Source organism: Brienomyrus brachyistius, chromosome 3, assembly GCF_023856365.1.
Source record: "Brienomyrus brachyistius isolate T26 chromosome 3, BBRACH_0.4, whole genome shotgun sequence".
Lineage (NCBI taxonomy): Eukaryota > Metazoa > Chordata > Actinopteri > Osteoglossiformes > Mormyridae > Brienomyrus > Brienomyrus brachyistius.
This window is the reverse complement of record NC_064535.1, coordinates 10,435,353-10,457,502: the sequence shown is the minus strand read 5'-3', so window position 1 is coordinate 10,457,502 and position 22,150 is coordinate 10,435,353. Positions and strand designations below refer to the sequence as shown.

The 22,150-nt window shown below is 41.8% G+C and overlaps 1 protein-coding gene across 1 annotated transcript; it reads left to right on the top strand.

The window, feature by feature from the left end:
- The first annotated feature begins 995 nt into the window (after nucleotides 1-995).
- Nucleotides 996-5,760, top strand: LOC125738325 (transmembrane protein 26-like). Its single transcript, XM_049007181.1, has 6 exons — nucleotides 996-1,372; nucleotides 1,625-1,721; nucleotides 2,098-2,169; nucleotides 3,529-3,737; nucleotides 4,272-4,351; nucleotides 4,750-5,760. The coding sequence occupies exons 1-6, from the start codon at nucleotides 1,182-1,184 to the stop codon at nucleotides 4,992-4,994; spliced, it is 894 nt and encodes a 297-aa protein (XP_048863138.1). The 5' UTR covers nucleotides 996-1,181; the 3' UTR covers nucleotides 4,995-5,760.
- The last annotated feature ends 16,390 nt before the right edge of the window (nucleotides 5,761-22,150 follow it).

Below are 22,150 nucleotides of genomic sequence, written 5' to 3'. Positions count from 1 at the left end.
CGTTGAGGCATCTGTCACCATTTTCCAGGCAAGTAACCATAAGATTTTTTGAGGCATTTTTCCTCATACATGTGAGTGACGTGGAAGTTAAACTGGACATTGGTAGGCTCGGGAGGGAGGCATATTGGGTCTGTTATGTCTTAGGCCTTAGACGAGAAGAGATTGTTTAGAATACTGTGTGACCTCGCTTCACGATAGCTGCCTGCGGTTAGTTCCACAGACCCTGAAGAAAGCTCGGACCTTGGGAGAGGCAGACAACAGAACAAAAGAGGGGAGAAACCACCTGCAGGAAGAGATTCGAAGCTGCCCCAACTGGTGCACAACGAGTTATAGCTTTATAAGATACTGTAGTTGCAGTAGACAATATATAATGTAGTATGTTACGCGGCAGTGCAAATGTATAAGTAATCATGTTAATCATACTAATCATGTTAACCATGTATTTGCAGTGATTCAATGACAATGCATCAATGTGTTAATCATTAATCAATGAAACACCCAAACATTAACAGTGACTCAATGTTATATAATCAATATCTATATACAGTACATATCTCAAATAGAGTCTAGAAGCCGAGAGATTCCGGTAAATTGAGCATCCCTGTCGGAATGTGTAAGACTTGTTTATGCATTATGGGAAAATTTTTAAATATGTTCTCTCAAACTTAGTACAAATAACCAAATGCGCATGTAGCCATGGCATTCAACGTGCATTTACCTAAAAATAGTAGAAGTTGACTAAATTTAACCTGTAAATAGCCTGGGACCTTGCCTTTCAGAAGGTATGACTTATTTATGGATTATGCGAAAGTAAGAACTTAATTGTATTTACACTTAATTCCTATGACTATAAATCACATTTTCCTAAGCGCGTTATCTTCCGACGCTCGTGCAGCATCATTTTAAGCGCGTGTCGCATCGCTTGATCCACCGCTCGTGCTGCAGCGTAGGAAGCCGAACAGCGATGGCTGGGGTCAGGTGCCGAAAGAGAAGCAGCCGGCGGGACAAACTGCCGAAGGAAGCGGCCACGCCGCAAGCAGGCGGCAGGGGAAAAACATTTCGAAAGTAGCAGGGTGGCAACCCTGTTACACTGAGTTCCTCTGCATCCGGAGTTGTAGTTTAACAGAGATAACAGTGCTGGCTCCCTTCACGAAAAAGTTTCATAGTTTAAGGGACGGACAATGGCTTTAAGAAAGTTTATATGCGCGATTATTGCCCGATGTTTGTTCATCATTGTAGCATTTTTGGGGGTATTTGGAGTTACATCGGTTAAAAAAGATCCTCGTTATTGGTTACTGACTCTTCTTTTCCTGCCTCTCATTTTCGAAATGTTCTTAACCTTAAAAATACGAAAAGGCGAAGACTACAAGTGGTGAGTAGAGATTATAGCCTGAGGTTTAACTTCTCGTCATTTTAATTTCTTCTTAGTCATTGTTTTTCCAAATCATCGCTGACAACTGATTGCTTCGTTTTTAGTAAGATTTTAGGGGAAAATTGCTTTAAACAGCAATTTTATTTATAGTTGTGAGATTAATTATAGTTTCACGAGTAATTAAGTAATTGCACATGTTATACTAAACTGTAGTCCGACTTCCGTACATTTTAAATTGTATATTTAAAATAGGTTCTCGCCAGCCATCTTGCTGTTCCTCATCAGCATCATACCCTCCATATGGATTTTGGAACTGTACCATCAAGAAAATAAATTAAATGATCCACAGGTTGGTGTTTCTCATAAAATAAAATTAATTAGGGCCACCATGAAAATATTATTTGAATTCTGACTTTAATCTCAGAATTCTGACTTTTTCCCCCCCTGACTTTAGAAAAAAAAAGAATTCTGAGATTAAAGTCAGAATTCTGAGGAAAAAACTCAGAATTCAAATAATATTTTCATGGTGGCCCTAATCCTCCTCCGTATTATCATGCACAGGGAAGCGGTACGTTTTTGTTTTGTTTTTTTGTACATAGGCAACAAATCAAAATAAATTTTATTGTTTTGTTAATTTAAGTATCTTTCAGTTATCCGTTTAAATTTTCTGTAAGTGATTATATTAGACCACAAGCTAACGTTTTTTTCTGTTTTAATTCTTCTAGTGTAACAGCCTGAATTTAAGGGAAAATGTAAGGAGCATTTTAAATACAACCAGAAAGAAGGAGATAATCAAGGTAAGAAATCCCCCCCCCCCCCACAACCTTGTATAAGACAAGCGGTTTCAGAAAATGGATGGATGTATAATATAAGCATTGTAACTGGTGTAGAGCAGGGGTGGGAAATCTGATCCAGAAAGGGCCGTTGTGTCTGCTTGTTCTCGCTGAAACTCATTAATTAGATTACTAATTAGAGGACTGCTTGGCTGAAGAGTCCTCACACCTGGGTTTTGAATAGCTGACCTAGCTACAGGTTATCCCAAAAACCTGCACACACACCGGCCCTTTGCGGATAACATTGGCCACCCCTGGTGTACATTCAGCCGCACATATGCAAAAATTAGGCATTCCAGGTTACTTAAGTTGCATGTTTTTAGACAGTGGAAGGAAACTGGAGGACCCATTGCCAAACTCCACAAACTGGAAGCGGCAGTATTTGGTGGATGTTTGCAGTTTCCACGATGTGCGTTATTAATGTATACTATACAATTAATTTTCTACTGCTAAATAATCAAAATAACTTGAAATATCGCAAGATGAAGAACTTTCAGTATTGTTCAGCTCTAACACAAAGTATGTTCACAAAAAATAGGCCTAACAAACAGTAATTGGTTATGTGTACTGTATTATGTAAAATGTTGGTGCTAAGCAGTGGGGCTAGCCTTCATTTTAGCAGCATGACATATATAAAGAGAAGTTGTATTTGGTGTCCAGTTTTGCTTTATTTGTAAGTTGTTATCCATCCATCCATCTTCCAACTGCTTATCTTGGTCAGGGTTGCAGGTGCCTGAAATCTCCCCCAGGTATCCTAGGTCACATGGCTAGCATACATACTGTAGTGGATAGGATGCCAGCCTACTGCAGGACATACACAGATACTTCACTGAACTGAATTATAAAGACATTAAAGTCAACAGGCACTTAATCAGAAAACCGAAACGCAGTTTGTAATCCATAAACGCAGTGAAGAAAGAGTCAAATCCAGGAAATCCTAAAATAATAAGGCAGACCAGAGTCATGGTTAATAAGCCGAAACAGGCTGAAGAGACTGGACACGATGCATACAATACAAACAGTGCATATGATGCCACTCAACGGTTCTGGTAAGAGGAAGCGTTTATGTAGATGACAGCTAGACCAAGATCGAAACCAATTTGCTTCAATATTCATGTGAAACCCAGTAACAAAAATGGAAATATAAAAATAGAATAGAGAGGAAGTTTGGGAAATACTGTGCGCTACTACATTAATTGCTACAGTAATTATCAGTTTATTTTGATTCACTAAGAATTCAACGTAGGTATATTTAGATGAACATTAAGCCGAGAAGATCAGTTAATATTGAAACCTTTGTTGTCTTTCCCACGCTGGTTGAAGGAGCTGGGCGCTCTTCTGTCTGACGTGTGTGTCGATGACTGGATTCTCGCGCTTCACCAAATCCTGCTCATCCTCCTGATTGTGGGGAAGTGGCTGCTGCCTAAAGGAGGCAGCATCACCCGAGACGGGCTCTCTCAGCTCCTGCTCATTTTCGTTGGTATAGCTGCTGATATACTGGAGTTTACAAGTGAGACACTGTCAGATGTGAAGTGAGTGACATCCTAAGTAACCGTCAATCTCAAAACAATGTTATTTGCAAGTTTATAAAAGATATAAAAGAACCTCCTAAATCAAAGTATGATGACCAGCCTGTTATTCACATGCTCTCATTACTCTTACTAAGCTTTTTAAGTGATTCTCCATAAGACTAATATGAGTATTAAAACAATGTTACTAATTTGCTTTTTATTACTATATTTATGACAGAGAAGTTGCAGTTTCCCATGAAGGGACCTCTTGCATCTCTTAGTAGGGATCTCAGTATACTTAATAAGGAGATGGATATGCTTGTATAAATTACGAAATGGACAAATTTGTACGCTATGTCAGCCCCTATTGCATAAGTACCCTTTATTATATGGTAACCCAAGTTTACTGCTACATATTTAAAAATTCTTAGGAAATAGGAATTGCCTAAAAAGAATTAACTCTATTGTGCTTGAAATAATGAAGTAACTCATATAGTTTTCTACAGCAACCTTGCCTCTGCCCAATCAGCATTCTCTTAAATTTGTTTTTGACAGGGAAAGTAGGCCTGAGTTTGTATGCGTAATACTTGGTGTGTGGACTTGGAGTATGTTACAATTTCCTTTCCATGTGACAGGTAAGTCTCAAGCATATGGAAATTTTCTTTTAAATGTATCTTAATGTATCTTAATATTTAAAACACAGATATGACTTCAGATTCTTTGAATGAGGAATATTTAATTATAAAACTTTATACAATTCTAATGGGATAATATTGCCCCCAAAACTCAATGCCTTCTCTAATAAAGTATATCAGAAATCATTAGAATCCACAGATACAAATACCCTACACATTTTTCTTCAATATAATATATGTATATGTTAAATTTGCAGAACAGAACAAGCAACCTAATTTCCTATTTGTTAAGGCAGTGTTGTTAAAAAACAATAGGCTCCGCTTTCACTGAAAGTATTCATTGTGTGTATTTATGTTTGTCTGTGTGTGTGTGCATGCTTTGTAATGTCTATGTGTAGTGGTGAACCCCCGTTCAGCAGACGCTACTGAAGGTAGAAGCACGTCCCGCCTTAGAAGACACTTCAGTGACATCTGGGGTATAACTGAAAGTCTGTTAGCCCACGATGGTCCCTTCCTTGTCGTTAGACTGCTGCTCATGATCAAATACAGAGTGTTCCACAAAAAGTTGGTGTTCTTTACTGTTAAAAACTTCCTTGTTATTATCCTCAGTTTTTACCGCTTATACGTTATTATGTCAGAATAGGTAGAAATCTCAGAAAAAGACCCTGTGTAGAAAGGATGGTGTAATGATATTGTATTTGAGGTCTTAATACATTACATATTGAGCAACATATTATACATTAATATGCTGCAAATGTTATCAACTTGAACTTTTTGGAACATATGCATTTGCATATTTATCAGATACTTCCAGGGATAGGTACTATGCTTCACCTGACCTTAACATGCATGAGAAGATGATAGAATAAGGACAGAAGGATGGAATGTAATATTGATAAATAAAAAAAGTAAAGAAAAAAAATTCGTTTTTTTGAAGTATGTTTTGATTGAATTTATGTAATTTATTTTTTATAAATGATTTTTTACAAATTCTTCTGTCAAAATCATTGTCGAGATAAATATGTGCATGTCTTTCTTTTTTCTAAAATGACAATGTATGAAACAAACAGTGTATTTAAATGGAATATTGTTTCTACATACTACTGTATAGTATGCATACTATAATCATTGTTGAATTGAAATTTAAATAATGAGGTACTGAATTTCTGTATTCATTTCAGTTATTTGCCAAAAGTATAAACAGTAATGTAGCTAATAAACAAACTTCTCGAGCAATTTCAAAAGACCGTGCACATTATATAATATATTATAAGAATTATTCATTTTAATCCTGGGAATAGGTGGAAAAAACATTTCGCTACACAAATTTATAGTGTTTGTATATGTGACAAATAAAACTTCAATGATTGCTGCAAACACTGCAATTAATAAACAATCCCAAAAGTAAACTGTTTCATGCAATACTGTAGTATCTACTTTAAGAAAGAATAATCATAATTAAGTATATTTATTAGGTTAATGAATGTTTATTACATACATGACAAGATTTGAGAACAAGAAAAAGATTTGACTTGTATTTACTGAAAGCAATGGAACAGGCCAAATGTCTTAGTATCAGTTTGGTTGGAGCAGGTAGGACGGACCTATCTGGACCTAGTTGTGTCATCTTTGGTTTGACATCTTTTCTTATTTGATGTTTACTTTTTTAACATAAGTGACGCACCATGGGAAAAAACACACCTATACTGTATGTTTGTGCATGTGACATAAATCTTAAATCAAGGATTGCTGTCACTGCAATTAATAAAGGTCAAAAGTACACTGCAACTGTCTGCTAACAGTATGACACTCTAGTTTCATTATAAGGTCACATGATGATGACCTACTGTAGATATACATAGGAATTGAATCCATCCATCCATTTCCCAAACTGCTTATCCTATTGGGTCGCGGGGGGTCCGGAGCCTATCCTGGAAGCAATGGGCATGAGGCAGGGAACAACCCAGGATGGGGGGCCAGCCCATCGCAGGGCGCACTCACACACCATTCACTCACACATACAATTTAGCAATTTAGCAACTCCAATTAGCCTCAGCAGGTTTTTGGACTGTGGGGGGAAACCGGAGTACCCGGAGGAAACCCCACAACGACATGGGGAGAACATGCAAACTCCACACACATGTGACCCAGGCGGAGACTCGAACCCGGGTCCCAGAGGTGTAAGGCAACAGTGCTAACCACTGCACCACCATGCCGCCCCTAGGAATTGAATCAATGTCATAAATATAAATGCATTACTTATGTTTACTTTCACTCTGGCTAAGTTAGGCTGGTCGTCTACTTTCACATTGTATCCAATCCGCTAGGATACTGAGCAGCAGTGACTGGCCTCTTCCCCTTCTCTCACAGCTTCAGCCATTTTGCCTCCTTCATCAGAGCACATCTGGCAGCTGCACAGATGATCTACAAAATTGAGGAAATGAATACACAGGAGGCATGTGAATTTTGCACAATTAAGTCGGGTTTCTTGCGTGAATTCAAGGCTATTCCACCAACTTCCTCTAATAGAATCGACTGATGGGCAGTGATTTTGTCAGCTTACTTTCAAGTCTTTGGCATTGACATTCTCAATGCAAACGCTCTCAGTCGTATACCATTCTCATTAAGCCCAATGGCAATGCCCAGGCCTCTGGAGGTAATGGTGTTAACTTCCTAAATGCTTCACCAGTAATTACTGGACAGTAACTAGTACAGACACAGTCATATGAATTTTGTCAGCATGCATTACAAAGTTGGCCCAACACTATGCAGTCTGATGATCTTAAACCTTTTTACTACTGAAATCAGCTGTCAAGATGGACTCTTGGTTTGGGTTTCCAGAGCTTTAGTTCCACTATGACACAGAGAAGCAGCCCTAGCACAACTGCATAGCACTTAATTAGGAGTTACAGGAATGAAACTACTGGCAAGAAGCCAAATTTATTGGCAAGGCAAAAACAATTAAACTAAACACAGATTGTGAGGCATCGAACAGTCCACCATAAAAAACAGTCAGTGTACCTGCTTACACATTACGATGGGCCATTTCTCATTTCTGTTGTGCTTGATCATTGATTTACATTCTAAATGTAAGGATATCTGAGAGGTACAGAACCCAACCACTGCTGCTGGAATCCAAAAGCTCAGACATTGGTTTCGCTTTCCTGGTCTCCAATGAGTCACTAATGCACCGTTTCAGTGGTTTCTGAATAGCAGTGTTTTATGCCGTGTTAAAACAGCAACTCAGCCCATTACATTGTTTTGATGAATTGGCATTTTCGATAGTCAGACCTGGAATGAAGTGTATGTTTGTGTGTGTGTGTGTGCGTGTGTGTGTGTGGGGGGGGGGGGGGGTATTAACACAAAGGCAAACAAGACAAAGACAAGGCATGACTTACACTACATAGAAAGGGAACTGAAACTCACAGTCTGAGTGTATGTAATACATTTTTTCCAGTGAAAAGAAGGGAGTGCTGAGTGTGAGAGGACGCCTGGGAGAAAGTGCAGCAGAGGGGAGGGAAGTACCAGAACATTAATATAATGACAATGGAGCTATTAAAACAGTATCAAGACAAAGTGCAAAATAAAGAGCAGCATTGAAGATTGAGACTAAGGGGGCCTCCTATACAACTGCTGGCAAGATATTCCACAATGTGAGGGTCCTATAGCAGCAGGCTCTACCACCATCAGTAGTTTTATTTTTACTTTTGGTATTGCAAGTACCTGAGATTAATGAACAGTGTACCCGGGCTTATAAATATTCAACATTATTTTCTTAAATATGGTGATACTTGCCCATGCAGTGCCTTATAGCTGAGTAGCAAGATTTTGAAATTAGTTCTAAACCTGACTCTGTGCTCCCTACATTTAAAATGCAAATGTAACAAAGACACAGCACGACTAACACTACAAAGAGAGGTAACTGGAACCAGATAGGGTGTATGAACTAAATTTTGCAAGAGAATAAAACTGGATGCCAAGGAGTGTTGAGTGTGAGAGAGGACCTAAATTCGCTAATGTGCTTATAGACAGTCAAGAATTACGTAACAACACAAACCACATGAAGATATGTGAGGTAGGTGGAAAAATGGATGAAAATACATTTACATCACCTGCTTTCTTCCATGAGAGGATCTGAGAGAAGGGTCAGAAAGTGTTCAAGGAGCAATGGGAGTTAAGGGTCTTGGTCAAGGGCTAAACACTGATATCAATCGAGCAACCACAGGATTTGAACTCCTTCTCATCACAGGTCTCTGTACCCCTATATCACAGAGCCATAAACTACTCTGATAGGAATATTTCTATAGCCCAGAAAATGCCCTACCACTACAGTGGAGATGGATAATGAATGTGTGTCACTAGTTGTTATTGTTGAAACCAAAGGACTAAAGAGTCCTGGTTAGCAAGAGTAACATCAGCCAGTGAGGTGCTCCATACGTTCTCACAATGGTTATTTTTGCACCAGTGATCCACTGATAACTAATCATCGACTTTCTTGTGATTTGTTCAGTTTATGTCAGCCTCTTTTCAACGTTTTCATCAGTGAGATGCCTTTGATTTCTGGCCTGCTGTTAGTTAGATGTCTTTTGGATGGTGGCGATTCCACCTCTAAAATTTTCCTTTTCTAAGCTGAAGATGAATCACTGTCATAGGAATGGAACTGTGTCGTAACCCGAGGACCCCCTGTAAATTAAAAGGGTAAAAATAATAGAAATAACTAATTATAAATGGTCACCAAGGCTTGGTTCTAGAGTGCAGCTAACATTCACAGAGAGTGTGAAAGGCTGTACCCAGCTGTAAAGAAAACCAGATGTGGAAAAACTGGAGCGGACAGTTAAAGGGGGTTTTATATTTAAGTGGATGACAGGACACAAGACAAAGCAAGGGTTTAAGAACAAGAAATCAGAGACCAGGAAATGATATTGAGTTATCATTCATTGCGCAGCAAAGTGTAATAACAAAAAACTCAGGAAAGGTCCAGAAGGCCTTTATTGGGGATAGCCAATAGTCCAAATAACGAGCAGGGTCAAAGCCAAAATCTGTCCGATCCAAGTATCCAAAGCCAGAGGGGGAAACTGAAGTCGTAGTCAAGTCGGGTGTACAGGAGGTAGTTGAGGAGCCAGGAGGTCTGTCCGATGACGCAAACAGGACACATGGGGAGCAGACACAAGGAAAGATCAGGGCTGGGATGGACGGGTGCGGGAAGGTTCAGGAGGCGCAGGAAGAGGGAGCAGGGGCAGTCGGGCAGATCGGAGCTAGAACGAAGACACAGGAATAAGTCGCTCGGAAATTGCATCACAAACAATACGACGCATGAAGCGATCGCCGTGCGAGGTTTAAGTATCGAAGGGGGCGTGTCTGATTGCTCGCAGCTGCCAGCGTGAATATCACGTTGAGGTCTGCTACAGGACTAGGGTCCCGGCCGGGAGGCGAGCTTCATAGGAAACTGCACAATCAGCGAGGGATCCAGAATGTCAGAGGCAGGATCCCAACGTCGCTCTTCAGGACCATACCCCTCCCAATCCACGAAATACTGTAAACCCCCTCTCCGGTGACGGGAGTCGGGCTTGAGTGGAGAGACATGGAAGACCAGAGGAACACAGTACAGCCTGGGGAGAAGTAGGCGGTAAGATACAGGACCGAGTTGGGCAGTCACTTTAAATGGACCGATGTACTTCGGGCCAAGCTTACGACCTCGGGGCAGCCGGAGATTCTGCGTTGACAGCCATACCCGGTCCCCAGGATTAAGCACCAGTGCAGGGTGCCACCATCTGTGTGCCTGTGCCTTCATCTGTATTGCCCCTTCAGACAGCTGTAGATGCGTTATACTCCATACCCGTTGACATCGTCGATACCACTGTTCTACAGCGGGGACCTCAGTAGGGGAGGGGTACCAAGGGAAAAGAGGAGGTTGGAGACCCAGTATGCACTGAAATGGAGTTAAACCCATGGTGGGGTTTGCCAGAGAATTCCGGGTGTACTCCACCCATGGCAGGTATCAAGACCAGTCCTGGGGTTGCGTGGAGCAGAGGCTTCGTAAAACCTTGCCGGCTTCCTGGTTCAGTGTCTCTGCCTGTCCATTCGCCTGGGGGTGAGAAGCCATTATGAGATTTACCCTAATGTTCATTTTGATACACAGAGCCCGGAACACTTGGGAGGTGAACGGGTGTCTTCGATCTGAAACAGTGTCCTCGGGCAAAGCTGTAGTAGTGGAATTGCATTGAGAGCGTGGTAGTCAATATACAAGCGAAGACCTCCAACCTCCTTTTCCATGAAGACAATTCCTGCTGCCACGGGAGAGGTGGAGGGGCGAATAATACCTTGTTCCAGTGCCTCGGAGATGTAGGTCCGCATTATCTCCTCTTCTGATTGGGACGTAGAGCTAGCTTCGGGGTAGAGTGGTTCCGTCCAGGAGCTCGATAGCGCAGTCAGATGGTCACTGTGTTGGGAGGCCATGAGCTTCCGCTTCACTGAATACCTTTTGAAAGCGGTGATATTCCTCAGGGATCACTGTGAGGTCTTCCGGAAGTGGGCTTTCTGAGGAGGACACTCGACACGGGAAAGACAGGCGGGAATTGAAACAGTTCGGGGACCACGCTAGGATTTCTCCGGTTTTCTACCCTATCCTCGGATCATATTCCCTTAACCAGGGGAACCCTAAAATGATCGGACCACTCGGAAATTGTCTAACGGTTTCGCGATGACACAGCCTGACTTTTAACGTAACCAGACTTGTGTTACTCGACCGGACCTCAGGGGGTTACCATCTATGCCTCGCACACATAAGGGTTGTGGAAGGGATTCTATCAAGAGATGGTTTATGCGGGCGAATTCTCTATCAATGAAATTTCCAGCAGCTCCTGAATCCACCAAGGTGCAACTTTGAACCCTGCAGTTCCCCCAAATAAGTTCCCCTGGGACAGTCATCTGGGTCATGGAGGGTAAGGGAAGGGTTCTTACCTTAGTGACTTCTAAACTGCGTCGCGGTGATCTGATGGGGCAGTTTCGGAGAATATGTCCCGCCTCCCTGCAATAAACTCGTTCATGTTCCTCCACCGATAGGGGTGTTCGCCCTACCATCATCGACTCTGGATCCTCCGGGTGTGGCGGGTGGCGGAATTTTGACAGAAGGTTGAGACAATCGGCGTTGTTCCTGGATCATATTGTCTAGGATGATGGAAAGCTTCACGTACTCGTCAAAGGACCGTGTGGCTCCTCGGCATGCCAGCTCAGCCCGCAGCTCTGGTTGGAGGGCGCGACAGTAAATGGTTTGGAGGCAATCGGTAGGCCAACTCAATCCGGTGGCTATAGTGCGGAATTCTAGGGAGAAGTCTGAGGCTGATCGATTTCCTTGGTGCAGGTTGAGAAGTCGATCGCCAAGGTTTTGTCCAACCGCTGGGTGATCAAAGACCTCACGAAATGCCTCCTGGAAAGCACGGTAAGATTGCAGGAGGGGACTCTGCTCTGCCCATAGAGCCGTGGCCCATTTCAAGGCTCGCCCTCCTAGGAGGGATACCATAAAATGCACGCAATCTTCATCCGACAGGAACTGATCCGGGTGGTGGGTGATGTATAATTCACACTGCATCAAAAAGGCTTGGCAGGAGTCGGGATCACCATTATAGCGGCGAGGAGCAGCTACGGGAACAGGCGACCGGGGAGGTGAGCTTGGAAGGGGAATGGGAGAAGCTCGTGCCTGAAGAAGCTGACTGACTAGTTCTGTCATAGTCTGAACCTGCTCCTGCATCTGACGCATCTGCTCCTGCATGTCCATTGTGTCAGCAGGGTATTCTGTAATAACAGAACACGTGGGAAAGGTCCAGAAGGCCTTTATTGGGGATAGCCAAGGCAGAGTCCAAATAACGAGCAGGGTCAAAGCCAAAATCCATCCGATCCAAGTGTCCAAAGCCAGAGGGGGAAACCGAAGTCGTAGTCCAGCCAGGTGCAGGTAGTCGAGGAGCTGGGAGGTCCGTCTGATGACACAGACAGGACACACTGGGAGCAGATACGAGGGAAGATCAGGGCTGGAATAGACGGGAGCAGGAATGTTCAGGAGGTGCAGGAAGAGGGAGCAGGGTCAGTCGGAGCTAGAACGAAGACACAGGAATAAGTTGCTCGGAGATTTCATCTCAAACAATACCTCGCACAGAGTGATTGCTGTGCGAGGTTTAAGTAGCAAAGGGGGCGTGTCCCTGATTGCTTGCTGCTGCTGGTGTGACAGACAGTTACAGACTTCAGTAAAAAAATTTAGTGCAGCTGCATCACTGTGCTATTGAATATACTAGATACTTGATGCCAATTTTGCTAACTTGATTCATACTAGCAATCTTCAGATTGTTAGGTGGCAGCTTCCAGAAGAGAAGACACCTTAAAAGCATATTAATTTCTGTCCATTTAAATTACTATGCAGTGGACATAATCTTTATTTGTTTAAGTGAACATTTGGCAGAATGTCAGTTCTCAGTGATCACTCAGCTTGTTCTGTACAGAAACTTTTTTTAAATACACTGCAAATTTAGAAGTATGGTACTGTACATGTTTGAAGTGAAACAAATACAAAAAGTTATATTTTAAAAGCAAGAAGAGGACAATTCGAAGGTGGTATGATTAGCTGAAGAAAATAACTGTTAATGGATCAATTGAGGAGAACTGAGTACCTGATATGGATGAAAGGTGTCAATCTGCAAAGTTGACAGGTTTTAGTCCTGTGCTTAGGAAGTGTGAAAGAGCTATCAAGGAAACTGCTGACTTATGAATGACCCCATAGATGATCCAAAAATGCTCCCTTAATTTAACAATGTTAGCTTTACACTTACTGACATGTATGGAGATATACCCAAAATGTGCCTTGGGTGAGTGTTTTTCATATAAGGAGAGAAATAAAAATCCGTTAAGCTGCTATGGAAAGGGAAGAAAAGCCTCTGGGGAATCCGCAGTGGGAATTCCCATATCTTCATGAAATGGTAGCCATACAATTCTAATATATGTGCAAACATCAGCAGGGAGTTCTACTTACACAAAAATGTTCTGAGGGTAGAATGAAAAATGATGTGTTCAGAGAGAATCAAATTGAAGAGGAGATGCGTTCAAGCAACTAGAGGAGGTGGGACCAACCAGTCTAATATCTTCTGTCAATCTATATCCCACCTCCTCAAGTTGCTTGGACCCACCTCCTCTACAATCTGATTGGTTGTCTCTCTAAATCAACCATTTTTCGTTCTGCCCTCAGAACATATTTGTGTGAGCAGAGTAAGTCCTAGTATATTAATATACAGTATAATCTCGTTATAGTGAACTCACTTATAATGGAATATCGTCCATAACGGACGAGGTCCGCTGGTCCTGGCTGTGCGCCTTTCCGAACATGCAGAAAAATATAATAGAATTTTGCTTATAACGGAGGAACAATTTGGTCCTCAGGGCCGCTTTTAGCTGTAGTTTTGTTCGGCTAAAACGGACATGCAGGCTCCGCCTACAAGGCGCGTGGCGTTCTGGTGATATCCAGTGCAGATATGCAGTCAGGATTATTAATAGTCACGCTCTATAAATAGGCATGGCATAACAGCAGGCAACACTGATTGGTGTCAGGGGCGTCAGAAAAATTTTGAATGTGGGGGACACACACTGGCATAAAACTAATTTTTAATATTAAATGTGGGGGGGGGGGGGGTCCAAACGAATAATTATGAGGATAAAGCATCCACCTCAAATGTAATGGCGGCGAAGCCCATGGTTTGTGTGACTGCCCATCACCAGGCATGCTGGAGGTATGCAGCAAGCAATGAGGTCAAGGTTACTACTGTACCGAACATATATAACCACTTACAGTATAGGCCATATATACTTCCAACAGTCAGGTAAAGTTGGATTACTACATGCACAATATAATCTATACCAGCGTTCTCAAACTATGGGCTGCGGACTGGTGTTGGTCTGTGAGAGGGTTCCTGCCGGTCCGTGAGAGGGTTCCTTCCGGTCCGTGAGAGGGTTCCTGCCGGTCTGTGAGAGGGTTCCTTCTGGTCCGCGAAGCCTCGCTTCTGCACCAGATTCAGTCAGATCAAGTCAGGTATTATAATAATACTATCTATCTATCTATCTATCTATCTATCTATCTATCTATCTATCTATCTATCTATCTATCTATCTATCTATCTATCTATCTATCTATCTATCTATCTATCTATCTATCTATCTATCTATCTATCTATCTATCTATCTATCTATCTATCTATCTATCTATGCGGATGCACTGGGGGGGGGGGGTTGTTTATGCAGGGCCCTGTAGCCCCAAAGCCTGACATGACTGCTCCCAAGGACAAATTAGTTTGAGAAACGCTCATCTATACCACAAGTGTGTCTGCTGGGGTGTGGCATGAGTAAATGGTGTCCCGCAGTTGTGTTCTGGGCATACAGCAACTCTGGATATAACGGACTGTTTTGCCAGGTCCCTTGAAGTCCGTTATAATGGGATGGTACTGTAATGACAATGGAGCTATCAAAATAGCATCAACACAGTATACTACATGCACAGCAGCCTCGATGCATTATTTCTTGTACACTGATTTGAAAACTGAAACCAGTCAACCAGTCTGTTGGCAAGATATTTCACAATGTGAGGGAACCATTGCAGAAGGCTTTATCACCTACAGTTGTTTTTTTTTAAATTTTAGGTATTACATCAAGGTCTGAGATTAATAAACAGTGTAGTTAGGGTTATAAATATTCAACGGTTTAGTTAAATATGGTGATACTTGCCCATGCAGTGCCTTATAGCTGAGTAGCAAGATTTTGAAACCATTTCTAAACCTGACTCTGTGTCCCATATGTCAAAATAACTTCCTAAGCTATCTATGTTTCTAAGCTGAACAAAGCATGCCATCAACTTCCTAATTAACACCTTCATTTGAGCATAGATGAGACTGCAGGATCATATCTAGGTTGTGAGCAAATGTGAAATTCAACCCAAGTCAGTTAAGCACTGATTATAATAAATCCTCTATATATTTACCTCCAAGTTATAGGATTTTGTTTTTTTTCTGATTTATAAAACACTTAAATTTCATTCATTCTTGCTTTTCTTTCAAGGGGTAAGGTAGCCATTGCTCTAATATAATTTGTTTTAGTGTCTTTTGCTGACTTCATATTTTTGTTCAATCTTCTCACAAGGAGACCTGGAGCCTATCCTAGTCAGCGCAGCACATAAGGCATGGGTGCATCCTGGATCATGTGCCAGGACCATCGCAGGGCACATTCAGGTATTACAGGAAATTTATAGACGCAAATCTGCATAACTGCACGCCTTCAGATTGCGAGAGAAAACTGGAATATCTAATGAAACCAAGAGGACACCGGCATGACAGGAGATGCTGCTGTGTGTGGCACAGTGCTGCCTTTTGAAGTATTTTTAAATGATGATTTATGTGTTTAATTATTCATAAATGAAATATAAGCAGGACATGCAAATACTAACACAACGCACCAAAAGGAAAAATAATACATGTAAAGCCATACCCAGCTTTGTGAATTGTGATTAGCAACGGTATTAAGATAGTAGTAAATAGCTGTGTAATGTTCAATGAAAGATATAGAGAACATATTTATTTACTGTGTCAGCAGATAAAATTGGATACCAAGAGGAGGTAGCAGCAGACCTGGGCATATGCTTACTCAGAAAGTATACAAATTAACAGATTAAAATAATAAATGTATTAGTTAATGGATATATATACTGTTTTTAATAACCAAGAATGGTGTTTTCTGAATGCCTTTTTTCCATTATATTTTTCAAGTATTCCCAAAGAGGCATCCTGACTAGCTGACATCATAAGCCACGAGCAATATTAAGCAGGAGAAAATTCTAGCTTGATTCCTTGAGGTGCATTATATCAGAAAATCCCCATGGTAACCAAGCAAAATGGTATTTCTCCATGGCAACCAGGACTACCCAGGAATACTAATGCATGCAGCTGGCCTTATACAAAGAAATGAGCCAGGAAAAGGGGGTGTGCTGCTGAATAATACTAATACCAGCTTATCTACCTATATATTTATTTGTTTGTTTGTTTGCTGAACATGCATGCAGACACACCCACATACCACACACTCACAAAAATCAAATTATCTTTTGAAATCCATTTTCACAGTTTCACCACAGAATTAGCTATCAACATAAAGGCTGATTATAAACCAGTGAGAGTGTTATAATCATCATTCCCATTAAACACAGTATCAATTACTGTACATTGTATAAAATACTAATATACAATATATACACTTAATACAGACCCTAATTGTTATTTACAGTGTACATTTTTACAGTACATAAAAACCTCTGTGGGTTAATAAGACTGCCTTATTTCGCATGTTGTAAAATGCTCGTACTCCTGCTGTTCACCCATTTCAATGTGTCCTCAAAGTTATTTGCGGCATTTGCCCACTTACACTCCATCATTTCATTCTCGCACCCCCCCCCCCCCCCCCCCTCCCCGGACATGACTTCTCACTATATAGGACTCAGCTGCAAGGACCACAGACAGCTGGCCTCAAAAATGATTGGCTGATGGCTTCCAAGATTCCATATACGACACACACACCCAGTTTTGAAAAGGTTCCCGGTATTCTAACAAATCACAGCGTTCCTGTAATTCATACATTCAAACAAAAAGGAAAAAAAAAAAACCTCCCCATCGGACATGTTTATATGTACCTTCAGTGTATTAGTATATCTGTTTGGGTAATATAAATCTTCTATTCTTTTATCATTACTGGGTTACAGGGAACCTCAAATTTCTCCCCCACAGCACAGAGTACAAGTAGGAAAATGCCCCAGACAGGATGTCAATCAATCTCTTGTCTCTCACACATACATTATGGACAATTTACTGGCACCGGTTTTCCTAACTCTACGGCTTTGGACTGTTGGAGAGGAGAACGCGTAAACGCCGCACCTTCAGGGGACACGGACAGAGTTCTAAACCAGGGATTTAGAGGCGTGAGGAAACACCCTCTGGGCCAATGTGCCACCCTTTTTTAATTAACATCTATCGTAAATATATATCAAGATTTAATGTACAGAAATAATTGATGAATAAATTAAAAATTCACGGTAATTATCAGTTCAGTAATGCTTTGCTGACTGTCACTTAATTTTTGTCTGGGCCATTTCAGCTTCCTGGCAACTCCTGTCAGAGCCGTCTCAACATTTTCTTTCTAATTAATTTGAATTCTAATAACTTTATTGCCTAAATCCATTTTTATGTATTCCACTTTAACATTTTACTCAATGTCGCCATCTGCCTTTCAAACTGAACTTTACACCATAGCTAAACGAAAGCAATTACGTCATACAATATTACAATCCTCCAAGAACTTGCAATGGGTAAGTGGTTGGAATAATGAATGGATGAATGATAATAGACAGCTTATTGTTGTTATTATTTAAACTTTACCTTTCTGGATGTAAGTCTAAACGGAATGGTGTGCAGTAACATCCCCATTAACCCTTATTCCTGAGGTCATATGTCGCTTAACGACGGGGATGCATTCTGAGGAGTGTGTCGATAGGTAATTCCATCATAGAATCATAGAATGTAAAGTAGAATGTACTTACACCAACCTAGATGGTTCAGCCTACTACACACCCAGTCTACAGGACACTTTTTTATAAGTAGAGAGTACACTGAGGGGGAGGCATGGTGGTGCAGTGGTTAGCACTGTTGCCTCACACCTCTGGGACCCGGGTTCAAGTTTCCGCCTGGGTCACGTGTGTGTGGAGTTTGCATGTTCTCCCCATGTCGTCGTGGGGTTTTCTCCGGGTACTCCGGTTTCCCCCCACAGTCCAAAAACTTGCTGAGGCTGATCGGACTTGCTAAAATGCTCGTAGGAGTGCATGTGTGAGTGAATGGCATGTGACTGTGCCCTGTGATGGGCTGGCCCAGTATGATAAGCGGTTTGGAAAATGGATGGATGGATGGATGAATGGATGGATGAATGGATGGATGGATGGATGGAATATACTGAAAAATATAGCATATTACCACAACATTACATTGTCTTATAGTGCTTTAATATTATCCCTGCATAAAGCCCCCAGTGAGCAAGCCAGAGGTGACAGTGGCAAGAAGAAACTCCCTAGAAGGAAGAAACCTTGGGAGGAACCAGAGTCAAAGGGGGAGCCCAACCTCCAGGGGATAATATGTTGCACTATGATGTTTTGACGACCACGACCTCTCTATGTATTTTTCAGCTCCATTACAGTATAATCTTATGGGACCACCGTCATATATATATATAGTGCGTCCTTGACCAACACGTTACAGTATGCAGCACATTATTGTATATTCTATGGTATGTGCCATAGCTTATGGTTTTATCCCTTAGTAAACATAGCATGCGCAATTTACCCTGGCAATTGGGACATGGACGTCCAAGGCTCATTGATGCACATGGGGAACAAAGGCTAGTCCATCTGATCTGATCCCACAGGAGAGCTATTGTGCAAATTCCTGAAAATGTAAATGCTGCCTATGATAGAAAGGTATCAAAACACTCAGTGCATTGCAGCTTGCTGCGTATAGGACTGCATAGCTGCAGACCAGTCAGAGTACCTATACTGACCCCCATCCACCACCAAAAGTGCCAACAATTAACACAGGAGCATCAGAACTGCACCATAGAGCAATGGAAGAAGGTGGCCTGGTCTGAAGAGTCATGATTTATTTTATATCGTGTGGACAGCTTGGTGCATGTGCATGGTTTACCTGGGGAAGAGATGGTACCAGGATGTGCTATGAGAAGAAGCCAAGCTAACAGAGGCAGTGTGAAGCCCTAGGAAATGTTCTGCTGGAAAACTTTGGCTCCTGGCATTCATGTGAATGTTACTTTGGCACATACCACCTACCCAATCATCGCTGCAGACCAAGTACACCCCCCCCCATGGCAACGGTTCTCCCTGATGGCAGTGGCCTCTTTCAGCAGGACCATGTGTCCTGCCACACTACAAAAACTGTTCAGGAATGGTTTGAGGGACATGAAAAAGAGTTCAAGGTGTTGACGTGGTCTCCAAATTCCCCAGATCTCAATCCATTGAAGTATCTGTGAGATATAAGAGACAAACAAGTCCAATCCATAGAGGCCCCATCTTACAACTTACAGGACTTAAAGGATCTGCTGCTAATGTCTTGGTGCCAGATACCACAGGACACCTTCAGAGGTCTTGTGGAGACCATGCCTTGACAGCTAAGAGCTGTTTTGTTGGCGCGAAGAGGACCAACATAATATTGGGCAGGTAGTTTTAATATTATGGCTGATACGTGTATGTTTGCATACTGTTCCATTTATAAAGATTAGAGAAAACTATTTTTGTTACCGCCCACCCTGCTGGTCCAGTGGATAATTGACAAGGGCAACACTGCACCAGTCGAATGACGATGAAGAGGACAGATACTGGGAATAGTGCATTGTGACACCTGTGTCTAGTACATATCCAAGGAACATTGAAACAGAGGTGCCTAGTGGGTTGATTTTTTTCTATAGCTTCGAACTTGTCCTGCTGGCTGTAGGTTACATTCTCCCTTAAATGCTGGGCCCATGGCATGGTTTAACATCACTATCACATACTTTTGACGTTTAGGTACTGGAATCCAGTCCTTGGCAATCCACTGGCCCCTCCTGCCACCATACTCCTTACCTCCACAGAGCAACTGTTCATCTGACTTATTATGATTCTCCCCAAATGCACATACAGCCAAGCATGCTAACCCCCGACTAAGTTCCCTGATCTCTCCAGTTTTTTTCAAATACTTATTAGGACATGAGAGGTAAAACTTGAAATGATGAAATGGGAAAAACCAGCCATTTTCTCATATCGGTCAGTTAAGTTTAAAATGGAGCAAACCAAAATGTTGACAGAAATGTTCGTGCCACAATTACATGCTAAGAGACAGCTGCTGTAGCCAGCTGGCTTTTTACTAATCTTATCTTAGATAAGCATAACAATTTCCGCTCCTGCTTTATAAGTCAACTACTGTAGCGAACCTTGATAGAATTTTTTTTGTTAGCTAACATTAGCGCAGTGGAGTAGTTTAATTAGCTAACTTAACATGATGAAGCATCAGCAAGATGTGAGCGATGCATCTTCAGATATTTTTTAAATTCATAGTGTTCTTTTTTCTTAGTTTAAGTCCACAGTCAGAACTCTGAAAAAAAAAGTCAGAATTCTGAGAAAAACGTCAGAATCCTGATGTTAGAGTCAGAGACTGGCTGCAGACCTCAGGTCACATGCAATACACCGAGTTTAGGGGCAGAAGTGGAAGTGGAGATGTCAGTGTTGATGACAGGACTGGCAGCATTCCTGCAAATTCATGGAGCTTCAGAGGAAGCATCACACGAAATATTAGACTGAAACTTGTTATAGTCTCGCTGTCCGTCGGGCAGGCAGCGAGCAATGACAAGGCTGACAGGTCAAAGTCCTTATACGGTGGTTTATTAAGGACACGGGGGAGGCACGGAACAACAAAGCACAAAGGTTAATGACCGTTCTGGGGAACTGACTCAGACGCAGACCGATATACACAAGACAAGGCAAAATGAACAGGAAAGAGCTGGGCACAGTCGGGGAAGCACACGAGGATCGGACGAGCTGGGCGAGGCACACACGAGGACTGGACGCGTAGGTCATATCAGAACCCACCCCGAAAGACACACACTCTGGGCGTCCCCCAAGGGGAGCAGCGGACAGGACGAGACCAGGAGCACAGGACCTGGAAAACAAGAGCAAAACCATTAACGAGGGACCAGGAACAAACATCCTGTACTAACGTTGAATATTTAGGGACTACATGACTGCCTTTCTTTTCTCAATGTGGTCACAAAGGAAAAGGGATTCTAAGATAGGACAGAATATGCGGGGTGGGCATGTAGGACATATGGGCTATGATCCTTGGCCTTGGTACACTCTAGACACTCCTGCACAGGGGAACAGAGGTGGAGTACATCTCAGACACAGGTAGGGACCACAGGTGATCCAAAGAAATGAAATAAATACATCCAAACTAGAACTAACTACAAATTGAAGATTAACTTTAATGTTTTAACAAACCAAAATAATGCTTCCTATTCTAACTAACCAAAATGCATACAGAGGGTGGCATCTGCCTCTTTGTTAGTGTTTGTAGCAAAATACCCTCCTGGGGATGGAGTGCACAGGCTAGTCCCAGTCCTGCTCTTAAAGAATTGACAAAAGAATAGAAACAAGTAACAAATATAAACTAAACCACAGACCAGGAAAAGTTTTACAAAATCACTATCCAGTTTTCAACGATGGGTGACAAAGACCTTTATACGTTATGTAAAGGGTGTTGATTGGATGAGCCAGTTGATGGACAGGAGCATAGATCAATCAAATGGGGAAAAAGCACAGAGAGAAGAGAGGGAGAACAAAAAAAATGGACAGCGAAACAAAGACAACGTAGCAATGCAGCCACCCCACAAAGCTATTCAAGGGGATGTAACATTTATCGTATACAAATAGATAGTGGATTCCTCTGTGACCCTGACTGGGATAAGAGGTTGTAAGATAAAGAGTGATTGGTATACAAAAGCATAATTTTGCCTGGTACAAGGCTATTTAAAACAGTTTTGAATGATTACCATTCTATGTTTCTTAAACAAGAAACATATTATTCACTTTAATAGGCTATAAACATTGTTTTGTCTGTGTATGCATTATGGTGCAATGCGAAAAACTGGCAGCATATAATGTGTTCCTGTTGCTGTACAAACAGCCAGCCATTGGCACTT